Genomic DNA, 12,484 nt, shown 5'->3' on the forward strand with positions numbered 1-12,484 from the left:
TTACACATCCAAGTGAATAAGTAATATTCATTCAATATTTACTCCCGGTTAAATAGTAAATTACCTTACAAAATACCAAAAAACTAATTTTTTCAAAGCCTCCATAAAAATACACTTTAACGGAGGTCTCCCATTCTAGGCCCTCCCTTAACTGCTTGGCTTGGTGCGATCCGTATGAATAATTAATATCTAATCCTCTGTGCTTATTAATTAATATATCATTTTCTTCTATCAATATGAGACTGCAGCTCGCGGTGTAGGGGCTGATCAATCAGGATGTTACAATATCTTATAAGAAAAAATTATATCGCGATTTGCACCCATTAACTCTCGCATCTTAAATCCGCCACTTATCATGAAAGAATTATCCAACGGATTCCAGTTAATTACTAATTAACATCTCTTAAAACACAAGGACTGAGGATTCCAGTCAATGCTTCTGGCAATCAAATGGTGAATTTTGTATATATATATATATATATTGGTGAAGATGAATTATATAATTTTAGTTAAACATCTCTTGTGAAAATATATAAAAAAGAATTATAAACAGACATTGTCCAACTCTTCCTAGCGACTGCTTGACTAAAAATGATGCCCTTGAAACTTCCTATACATTTCACAATTCACAACACACAAGCCCTCCCTTCAAAGCAGCTCTATATATAGTAGATGGGTTTCCTTTATCACTACTCACGCGAACCCAAACTTTCCTTGAATAGAGCTGCAGCTGCCCTCTAATTGTTGACGATTATGGTTTTCCAAAAGAGAGTTGTGGATGAGGTCTCCGGCTGGCTCCGGGTTTTTGAAGACGGGTCGGTCGATCGTTCCTGGACCGGCCCGCCGGAGGCCAAGTTCATGGCCGAGCCTGTGCCTCCCCACGACGAATTCATCGATGGAGTAGCCACCCGTGATGTGGTGATTGACAAGGAAGCGGGCTCCCGTGTCCGGATTTACCTGCCCGAGCGTCGTCCCGCGGAGGAGAAGCTGCCCATCCTCCTCCACTTCCATGGAGGAGGTTTCTGCATTACCCAGGCTGATTGTTTCATGTACTACACCATATACACCAAGCTCGCCCGCTTGGCCCCGGCGATCTGCGTGTCGGTGTACCTGAAGCTGGCCCCGGAGCACCGTCTCCCTGCAGCCATCGATGATGCCTACTCGGCCCTTCTCTGGCTCCAAGATGTGGCCAGGGGGGAGAAGGGCGAGCCCTGGCTCGAGGCGCAAGGGGACTTCAGCCGGATCTTCCTGATTGGGGACAGCTCCGGGGGGAACTTAGTCCACGAGGTTGCAGCCAGGGCTGGGAAAGCTGACATTGGCCCCTCCAAGCTGGCTGGGGCGATCCCAATCCACCCGGGGTTCATGAGATCACAGAGGAGCCGGTCCGAGCTGGAGCAACCCCAGTCCCCATTCCTGACCCTAGACATGCTGGACAAGTTCATTGGCTTGAGCCTACCCATCGGGGCGAACAAGGACCACCCTATCACGTGCCCAATGGGACTGGCCGCCCCGCCACTTGCAAAGCTGAACCTGCCTCCCTATCTGCTCTGTCTGGCCGACAGGGACCTAATCATAGACACCGAGATGGAGTACTACGAAGCTATGAAGAAAGCTGACAAGGAGGTGGAGTTGTTTATCAGCCATGGGATGACTCACAGCTTTTACCTCAATAAGATCGCGGTCGATATGGACCCGAACACATCCGCTGAGACCGACCGGCTTTTCTCGGGCATCATAGACTTCATTCATAAGCATTGAAGATGATATAAATAGCAATGACCGCCCAAGCCTAGCTTCAATTCCTCACCCAGTGTTTAAATTTCAAATGGAAGTCGTTTGCTCAAATAGCGTAAGTGGCATGTATCCTGATGAGTTGTTCCAGCGGAGACTTGAGTTCAAATAAACATCAATGTGAAAAGTAATACGCATCGACATATATGCAGGGATCCATGTCGAGTTCCAGTGTTTCGAATATAAAACTTTATTTAAAAAGAATAAACTCCAGACGGTTTGAGCTAATCAACATTGATATAATACTCTCGCATTTTTTCTCTTCCTTTTCTTTTCTTTTTTTTGTCTTTATTTATCCGACACTTATTCAAATCTATCTTCTTCTTCTTTTTGCTGGATATATTCAAATCTATCTAATCTATCAAGTAGATTATCTTCCCAGCATAAAATCTAATCGATATAATCTATACCTCTAATAAAAAATATGAACCTCACTGAAGTGTTTTCATGCTAATTGACACAATCTGTAGTGTTTTCACACCTAGAGACAACAATTATATGCCTTTTCGATTTCTTCCCGTGTTTTTATGCGGTCGGTGCCTTCCCAATTCCAAACATACTCTATAATTGAAAAGGTCTGGGGGGTCTGGCATTTTCTGAATTCTATGCCCCTACCTCCCCTACGACTTTTGGCCGACCGCCCGCCTATTCAGTGTCCATCGATCCCTTCCGCCACTCCTTCCACTTTATCCTCCGCACAGTCACTGTACCTATAGCCCACGCCAGTGCCCTGCCGAACTTCCCGTATGCGCCCTCGTCGCCTCCTCATAGGCACCCTCACTGCCGGCCTCACCCAACTGCCCGCTTGTTCCTCGAACCACGCCCAACACAACAATGCACAATTGTGGGGATTGTCTGTGTTTTCGGGATTTTTTTTTTACTGTTACGTGATGAGTGATTTCCATTTCCGCGCTCTGTTGCAACCACCTCCTCTGCAATCTACCCTTCCTGTTTGCTTTGCTTCTCCTACCAGAATCCGCAATGGCCGTCGGACCGCCTCCGGTCCTTCTTCCCTTGCTGTCCTCCTGGACGTCTTGCTCCAGTGCTGTACCGCCGGCCCCTTCTCGCTGACATCAAACTGAAAAGAAACATAACTTATATTTGCTTTACTGCTAAGTAAACGCATATGTTATTATATTAATTTATACAGTCAATTGCATTGGTGGTTCAAAAAAATTTATAAATATTTCAATATGGTATAAAAATTTTTTTTGCTACTTGATGGTACAAAATGTTTCAAAATTATTTTGGTATAGTACAAATCGTCATCTCGCCATTAACGTCGTCAAGCCGTCCTTTACAAGACTGTAAATTTTGCACTATCATGTAACTTATGTAAAACATTTTGTATTATTAAGTTACAACTTCAAAACATTTTGCACAACCATGTAATGTCCCACAAAAATCGATTTTGCACCATCAGCGTCGGCTTGATGGCGTCAATGGCGAGATGACGGTTTATACTATACTGAAATAACTTTAAAACATTTTGTATCATCAAGTAGCAAAAAAAACTTATTGTACCATATTAAAACATTTGTAAAACTTTTTGGACTACCAATGTAATTTACCTTAATTTATATTATTATTACATACTTCATGGTTAAGTAATATATATATATATTTACATTAATTTATTTACAATTTTTAAAAAATAAAAGAGTAACTCGCGAGTTTGAAAAACGAATATATTCTCCGCGAGAACTTCCGATATGCTTTCGGTTTATATATATATATATATATATATACAATTGCTTCATTTCTTCCCATATATAATATAAGGCAAGAAAACGCGGGGTACGTACTTACAATAATTAATCAACTAAGAAAAGGTCATGCACATGGGATGGCCATACGTGCATTTTTTCTTTTTTTAATCGAATTACAATGCCGACTCACGAGCTTAATTAATAGGGAATTAGGAATGAGAAACAAAGCGGTATAGAACTCTCACCAATGAGAATTGAATCGAAGTCATGCATTTCATTTCAAATCGAGATGACAATATTACGCCCCCTTTTTCGCAAATAAATTAATCAAGCAATACTATTGCTAGTTGAATTTAGCTCGTTGTATATAAATTCGATTGAGTCTACATTATATACATCCAATTGTGGAATTGATTTTTTATTTGTAACTTTTACTTGACCCTATCACTTTCAATGAAAATTGCCCAAGGGGGGTAGTAGGGAGACCTAATCATCAGTAGTTTGTTCCTGGAAGATTGGTGGAACCATTCTAGGCAGTTTCCATCTAATAAATTAATTTCCTGAAAACTTCCAGAGAACTCCAATACAGTGAATGAAACATTTCTCTGTTCACCCAAAAACAAAAAAGAAAAAAAAATTCTTTCGCTATCAAAAGGGTATAATGCAGTAATCACGCTCTCTTTTGATAATTAAAAATTTTTAATTTTGATAATTAATAATATTATTTGTGACCTTTTATTAGTCATTGAAATTTCTAATTTATTGTACTAAATTCATGAGCCTCCATTATAATAAAAAAAAATTTCCTCTTTATTTTTTTAATCTGTATAGACTATATATATATATATATAAAATATACATGTATATATGTATGTATTTTTGGTGGTTGAGTCAACGTAAATACTTTTTAGTTGAAGGCTCAGACCGTCCGCAGAGGAATTGATCTGCGAAATTTCTGGACTTGATTGAGTTGATTCAATCTAGTCTTGACTTGACCATATTATTTGATTTGTAAATAATATTCCAGCAAAAAAAAATCGTTCAAATTTGTCATGATCTATGTATATTAAAATGAACATATATATACAATACAAATGATATACAACTACACAGAAATTAATTGATTAATTATATATATAATTTATAAAAAATTATGATCTTGTAAAAGAAAAATCTATGACATAGCTTTATGAACTTAAGCTCATAAATAAAATAAAAATAAAACTTAAAAATATAGATCTCGTAAACAATGTTTAGTAAAGGACAAAACAAACATTTGTCCTAAAACTTAATATATGTGATAAATCTATATTAACAATTAATTAAAAATATGATACAAAATTGAAATAATTAAATTTAAATTCTTATTACAATAATCAACTTACTTTAATTTATAACAAAAAAAACTATTGAAGATTACTATTCGCAAATAAAATTAAAAATTAAGATTTTTTTATTAAGAGAATCGATGTTTCAAAGTGTAAATTATTGCAATAATAAATGATATAGAGATACATGAAAATGAATCCGTGCAATGCACGGGACAAAAAAACTAGTGTTACTCATTTTACGATTCTTCCCATATTTATTAGCTTGTAGTCATTTACCAATTGAAAGACCCGTGCATTCACGAATTTTATTTTTGAGTACTAAATCCAACAATATTTTTAAAGCAATATCTTAACTGGGCTTTGTTTAGCAATTGAGTTAAATCATACTCCACATAACTTTAATTTACTTTTCCCTTAATTCAACAATACAATAATTACTTTTTTATCTTTTCTTCAATTTAATAATAAATTCTTTCACATACTTTTTTTAATCATTATTATAATTAATTTTTTAATACCAAATTCTCTCAACTATTCATTATTTTTCCCTCAATTCAATAACACAATCAATACTTTTTATTTTTTTCATAATTTTATAATAAATTATCTCATATAATTTTTCTTAACCATCATTACGACAAATTTAATAGAATAAATTCCATCAATTATTTTTGCTAGGATAAAGTAGAATTATACTTTATTCCGTTACCTAACACCACCTTAATCATCTTGATTTTTGACGGTTCTGTTTTTCATTATCCTATTGACTTTTATAGGTATAAAATATAAAATATTTAAAATTTATAAGAATATCTAATACTTTAATCCCAATAAAAATATTATTCTATTACTATCGGCCTGTCACTGTTCGACTTTATTATTTTTTAATTAGATTTCCTTTCCTTTTTCTTCTTTTCTTTTTTTGGGTAAATTCCTTTCCATTTCCACCTTCCCTTATCTTTTTCCATTCCCACTCTTTGTTTGACCATTTCAATTTCTCGTTCGACGTTGACTCGCACATCACTTCAATCAAACGGCTCAGCTCTCTCCGCGAAAATCTATAAAATTCCGCCACGAACTTTCTTCCCGAAGCAACAGCCAACTGTACGGACGAGAATCTCCCTAGCTCCCCTCCCCCACTGCCCCTTCTCTCCGGCGACGAGACGCCTTGCTGCCGGCTATCTACGCCGGCGCCATCCGACTTCTTACAGCTTTTCAATCATTTGTCCCATCCCTGTATCTCTAAGGCGAGTATATTTTATTGATCAATTAACTGTTCTGTTCCGGATTGATAGCAAAGAAAGATCCATCGACTCATCGATGAACTACGACTATTCTGTTCATTCACGTCATCCTAGGGGAACAGAACAAATGTCGATAAGGATTCTTAGCTGAAATTTTGTCTGCCATGGATGCTGGAACGCATATGCATGTGATTCTCGATTGCATCTTGAATGCTTAATTCTGAGAGCTTAGACTAAGAGGCTTCCCTGGGTTTGTCGTCGTCTCTTTCTGTGCCTAAAGTGACTTCAGGATTAATGGTGAAGCTTCCGATTAAAGTGGTGCGATGAAACGGTGCTAATTGTGATTCTGAGTGTATATACCATTTATGAGGTTAACTGCGAGCCAGCTTAGGAATGTCAACCGATTAAGTTGATCAGATCCACTGCTTATACACACACACACACACACACACACACATATATATATACATGCATATATATTGAACTAGCTACCATCTAGGTTTTATCGACATTTCTTGGAGAATGAAAGAGCGTTCTTCGCATGATCAATTTATTGGTACTTCCTAAGATAAAGACTAATTAGAAATCCTACTTTGTGGATAGTCGTAGGTGATTGATCTTTCTTTCTTGTTCTCCATATATTTTAGGACCCAGCTCTGTTATGGGTGCTGTAGAAACTGCCGCGGATGCTGGGACCCGCCTACCCATTGAAGCAAAGAAGATTTTACATTCAATGGCTTCCCACTGGGAAGACGTCCTTGATTCAAATGCCCTGCAGGTGATGCCACTCAAGGGTGCGATGACAAATGAAGTTTTCCAGATAAAGTGGCCGACAAAAGATGAAGATGTCTCAAGGAAAGTTGTAGTCAGAATCTACGGCGAGGGTGTGGAAGTGTTCTTCGACCGGGATGATGAGATCCGGACATTTGAGTTCATGTCAAAGCATGGGCAAGGGCCTCGTCTCCTCGGGAGGTTTTCTAGTGGGAGAATCGAAGAGTTCATTCATGCAAGGGTACTAGTTTCCACATTGTGAATTCTGGGATTCATGAGATTCTTCTTTTGAACTTTTATTTATGTGATTAATGCTTTTGAATCGCTAGTTAATTAACAAGTATGTTGTGATGGGTGCAACTGGATTAGTTCTTAATTTGTGCTGCTTGGTGGACCTTATGTCAACATAAGTTTTGGGATGGTATTCTGCCCTTCATCAGAAAATCTGACCTTTTGCATTATCATTGAAAACAAAAATTGCGCATCGCAGACCCTATCAGCTCCCGACCTGCGTGATCCAGAGATTTCTGCTCGTATAGCAACTAAAATGAAGGAGTTTCATGATCTTGATATGCCAGGCTCGAAGAATGTTACTCTGTGGGATAGGTTAAAGTATGATTCTTGCCCTTCATTCTGTATATGCTGATTGGATCTAAATGCTATTTTTCAACCAGAGAATTCATCTGAGATAATTAAGCCCTAATACCTCGATTGATGTCTCAGAAAATGGCTTAGAACGGCCAAGAATATGGCTACTCCTAAAGAAGCCCATGATGTTAACTTGGACGCCGTTGAAGGGGAAATTGATCTATTGCAAAAAGAGCTTATGGAGGATCGACGTATAGGATTTTGCCACAATGATCTGCAATATGGTAACATTATGATGGATGAGGAGACCAAAATGATTACCATCATTGTAAGTTTCTTTTTTTATCATGTTTTTGTATGCGCTTCAACCATTGTTGGTCTGCCAGATTGCTGTTAGGTTGGTTTGCTAAGCTTTTATTGTTACCAGGAACAAATGATAAATCATGCTTTCATCTCTTAAGCTTCTAGAACAACTAGCAATGGCCCTCTTAATGTTTTATATGGTACACGAGCCTAGAGGTATCCATGCTTGCACATTTGACTCCCATTTAACAAAACTTTATGCACAAGGCCTTAGTTATTATTCTATTTCTTGTGTTGATAACGTGTTAAGTCTTAACAGTAGTCCATCCTTTTGACTAAGAACGCATTAGAAAAGTCAGCCTCTGTCCTCTGAAGTGTTGCAGTTGTCAAGTGGATCTATCTCTGCCCCTTGATCAGGCAATGGAGCATATGTTTTCTATCTGTCACCTGATAGCTTCATGCTGATGCCAAGGATAGTCATTTAGTCCATTTGATTAATTTTTTATCCTTTTTGACAAGTTTTGTGACCCCATCATGAATGTTGCAGTACATGGTTATTTCAATATTCCTCTAATAAACCTTTCCCTGTCTCCTCACCTTTCGGTCATACTTTTTTCTTCATTTCTCTGGGGAAGCCTGACAGGAGATTGAGATATTTGAGATTTTCATTCTAGTACTTTGTGCCCTGCTCCAGGACTATGAGTACTCGAGTTACAATCCTATTGCCTTTGATATAGCAAATCATTTTTGTGAGATGGCTGCTGATTACCATACAGAGACTCCCCATGTGCTAGACTACGGAAAATATCCTGGTGAGCTATAATCTCAACTTCTTCCCATACTTCATCAGCCTCGAGAATTTTGTTTCTGAGACGCAGAACTGCAACAGGTCTGGAGGAGCGCCAGAGGTTCGTGTATACATATCTGAGTTCTTCAGGTAACGGCTCTTTCCTATCAGTTTCCCTTGTATTAGTGCCTGAAAAACCACTGCTGCACAGATTACTTGTGCAGATTTATCTTCTAATGGAAGACGTGGCAGAGACATGGAGAAATAAACCTTCCCCAAGTATGAATAATTAATCGTGAAGGGGGCTTTGCAGGTCATGTACCTTGCCAAAACGATGTAGATCAGTTGCTCGGGGACATTGAGAAGTACACTCTTGCAAGCCATCTATTCTGGGGATTGTGGGGGATAATATCGGTATGAACTTTCTCGTCCTAGCGTTAACTCTAATTTTGTCCTATGATTATAGCTTCTTAAAGAGTGAATGAGGTTGTTACAACTGCACGAGGTACTGGTCTTTTAAGCATGAATGGGGTTCTTGTTTGTTGTTATTTTGAGTTTTGATATTTTGATGTGCATTTTTTCAGGAGCATGTGAATGAGATTGATTTCGACTACGTGGAGTACGCAAAGCAGAGGTTCAACCAGTTCTGGTTGAGGAGAGACGAGCTGTTGAAGTAATATCTCCCGATAAGCTGTGGGATTTGGTCTTGAAATTTTGTACTATACGAGTACAGTCAGGGATTCAGCCTGTGTAAATTTCGTGGGGGCGCAACTGTAATGAAGAATTCGTATGAGGCTACTTGGCTGTTTCGCTGCTTTTACAAGATGAGCGAAAAATGTCTCGCTGCCCTTGTGTAAAAATGTCTTGATGCTGGCAACATAATGGTTTCAAGTCTTTTATATGTTCTTATTCTTATTCGCACAATTTGTCGTCGTCGGGATTGAAGTTAAGGATCAATTATTCAAATTTATTGTACTTCGGTTTGTATGTCATCTAACACAAAGCTAAAGATCATTTTAGACTAAATCCTTCCTCCGAGAAAATCAATTGAGCGAATATGGTCTGGGAGTGGGGTCCCAGGCCGGACCGTCCAGGAGGCCTCAGAATCGTTAGATGGAGGATTCTGCCGGGGAATCATCCTCCAATCCAACGGCCTCGGGGCACCGGACGGTCGTCAGACCGTAAAATTTTTCTAAGCATTGTATTGGGGGCTATACAAGTGATGATATTTCTTGTCTGGTCAGCATCTGAAGCTCCCTCGGAACCACAAATTGACACGTAGCCGGTCAGCATCCATTGGAAACTCATAATAAATCACAAAAATGCAAAGAGAGAGAAGGGGAAAAAAAAAATAAAAATTCTCATCTCTCTCTCTCTCTCTCTCTCTCTTCCCCTTCGGATTGTTTTATTTTGTGGAGCTAACGGATTAGAGTAATTATATTCGATTCTATATGGCTTGTGCTTCGCAAGCTCTGATGAACAACACGATGATATCAGCCAACAGCTCCGTCTTCAACCCGTCGCCGGCTAGGTTCGTCTACCGGTCTCAGAGGAAGCACTTCCCTAAGCTCCTCACCGTCAGAGCTTCCTCCGACGATTCCGACGACTGCAACGAAGAAGAATGCGCTCCCAACAAGGAGGTAGGGGAAAAAAAAAAAAGTCTCCTCCTCTAGCTGTAACGTAATTTCACAAAATATTGCGAATTTCAGATTCAGTGCTGATGTTAGTTCGTGTTGATGGTGTTTTAGTCTTTAGCAGCTCTATAGCATGGGCCAAGTAATCTTAATTGGCTCATTTTGTTTGGGTATGAGCTTCATGTTCGTATCCGGTGTTGCGCTACATGTTTTTTGTACTTAGGTCCTTATCATTCATTCATGTCGATCTTGGCTGTGTTAGAAGCAGGTTGAGCCATGCAATATGTCCGGGGTTTGAGTGTTTACGCCGCGCCCTCGGTTGGATATATAATTCCTGGGCATGGGCCACGTAGTTGTCTTGAACCGCAGCAGTCTAGGGTATTGATCGCCGTGGGTTCCCGTTGCTCAAAAAAATATATTCTTTGTTGCCCTCATTATCAAATGGCTAAGATTGCTTTGGTCCATGACAAAATTCAGTGGACAGGTTCATGATATGAACTTGAATGTGGTCACCCATTTGGGTCTTCAGTTCCAGGTTTACCTGATTTCATGGATTTGTAGAGAGTGGATGTATGGAGTGAATTTTGGCTTTCAAATAGCTCATTGGTAAGAAGTTCGATTGGATTGGGTGTTGATGGTAGCAAGTTATTTCAAGCATGAGTTTGAGATGGATGTGAAATTTACGGGTGAAAATGAATTGCTAGGTGGGGAAGGTGAGCATGGAATGGTTAGCAGGTGATAAGACCAAAGTCGCTGGTACATTTCCACCGCGCCGCAAAGGGTGGACTGGCTACGTCGAGAAGGACACTGCAGGCCAGACCAACATCTATTCTGTCGAGGTTTGTTTTTAAGATTCCTGTTCTCACAAGTATGAAGTTTCCCGTATACGAGCTTTCATGCTTGGCTACGTAAATGGTAAACTGGAATTATATGAATGAAATGAGAGATGCTGTGGAGTGGTTAGCGTTGGCATCTAAAATATTTATAACGAGACTACTTATGTTAGACTCTGTAGGTTTATGCAGAAGAAAATTGTAAATGTCGGTTTTGTAACTTTGCTGGAGGGATTCCCGGATGTGTTATTTGGAACAGTGTGAAATTTTCTTAGTGTGCAAAGTGCTGGTCAATAAGTCGGCCTACTGCCTTCACAAAATTTATTCAGTTCAACTCTACTTAGGAGTAGTCCTCCTCAATGCGAGATTCTAACCCTTCGCCAGTATTTTGGTGATTATCAGACCTCTAGAGGAATACAACGAACAGTAATAGTTGATTCCATAAGAGTAATTGTCGGGTGCGTATGTTTTTCATTTATATATTTCGGAACATTCTCTTCGATTTTGTGTCTCCCTGTTGCTTTCAGTTGCAGCAGTTTCTTCTTGTTATGTGGCTCTGATCCCTTTTCAGATCTCTATCTCAAACTCCTAATAGCCCGTTCTATGTGTTGGAATAAGCAGTCCGAGGCTATAAATTGTATGATGTTCAATTGCATTACCCTTTTGCTGCTGCACAAAGAATGGCCGAGTTTCACCATGCGGACAAATGACTGAGTTATATGCATTTCATTGGTTTCCAGCCAACAGTATACGTAGCCGAGAGTGCAATAAGCTCAGGAAATTCTGGCTCTTCATCAGATGGTGCTGAGAACACAGCAGCAGTAGCCGCGGGCCTTGCCCTGATCTCGATAGCAGCTGCCTCATCAGTTCTTTTGCAGGTGAGCAAGAACGAACCTCAAGTTCAGATGCTTGAGTACTCCGGGCCAGCCCTCAGTTACTACATCGACAAGTTCAAGCCTCCTGAGATCATTCAGGCTTCAGCCCCGAGCCCACCCGAACCTATAGCATCTGTTGCAGAGCCTGAGAGCTCCACGCCCGAAGTTCCACAGGTCCAGGCTGCATCTGATACTCAACCCGAGGCTTCCACCTGAAGAGTTTTGACGGCATTTTCATGATGAGGCAGGCAATTCATGTTGCTCTTGGGAATTCTCTTTTCTGTACTATTGTTTGTGAATGCGTGCATCACACGAAAGGCCAATATTTTAACGGTCACTAAATTCTAAACTAATATAATTATATTTGTCGATGGTATTAGAAAACGTGGCTTTAGTGATACTATCATAGATCTCTATGTAATTGGCTATATGGAAAGAATGACAACTGGTTGGGTTAAATTTTACTCGACGGCATCGCTATGTGCAGCCTAAACGTGAAATGTGTCGAAAGCCAGGATCCTATTTCATCACACGACGCTAGAAGTTGTCGTATAAAATTACGGAACGTGATAAATTGGCAAATAAATATGCGATTGGTTTAGATAATAAGTGTGATTA

The 12,484-nt window shown here is 39.4% G+C and overlaps 3 protein-coding genes across 3 annotated transcripts; all 3 read left to right on the plus strand.

Moving 5' to 3' along the window:
• The first annotated feature begins 661 nt into the window (after positions 1-661).
• LOC116193291 (probable carboxylesterase 15) lies at positions 662-2,023 on the plus strand. The gene has a single exon (XM_031522111.1). It carries the CDS (start codon positions 754-756, stop codon positions 1,756-1,758), a length of 1,005 nt encoding a protein of 334 aa, XP_031377971.1. The 5' UTR covers positions 662-753; the 3' UTR covers positions 1,759-2,023.
• A 3,878-nt stretch (positions 2,024-5,901) lies between these two features.
• Positions 5,902-9,503, plus strand: LOC116193001 (probable choline kinase 2). Its single transcript, XM_031521718.1, has 8 exons — positions 5,902-6,078; positions 6,723-7,087; positions 7,337-7,458; positions 7,570-7,762; positions 8,432-8,549; positions 8,627-8,674; positions 8,838-8,938; positions 9,109-9,503. The coding sequence occupies exons 2-8, from the start codon at positions 6,737-6,739 to the stop codon at positions 9,199-9,201; spliced, it is 1,026 nt and encodes a 341-aa protein (XP_031377578.1). The 5' UTR covers positions 5,902-6,078; positions 6,723-6,736; the 3' UTR covers positions 9,202-9,503.
• A 344-nt stretch (positions 9,504-9,847) lies between these two features.
• On the plus strand, positions 9,848-12,330 carry LOC116192941 (protein MAINTENANCE OF PSII UNDER HIGH LIGHT 1). Its single transcript, XM_031521651.1, has 3 exons — positions 9,848-10,164; positions 10,863-10,997; positions 11,732-12,330. Exons 1-3 carry the CDS (start codon positions 9,976-9,978, stop codon positions 12,080-12,082), a joined length of 675 nt encoding a protein of 224 aa, XP_031377511.1. The 5' UTR covers positions 9,848-9,975; the 3' UTR covers positions 12,083-12,330.
• The last annotated feature ends 154 nt before the right edge of the window (positions 12,331-12,484 follow it).

Source organism: Punica granatum, chromosome 1 (assembly GCF_007655135.1).
Source record: "Punica granatum isolate Tunisia-2019 chromosome 1, ASM765513v2, whole genome shotgun sequence".
NCBI classification, from domain to species: domain Eukaryota; kingdom Viridiplantae; phylum Streptophyta; class Magnoliopsida; order Myrtales; family Lythraceae; genus Punica; species Punica granatum.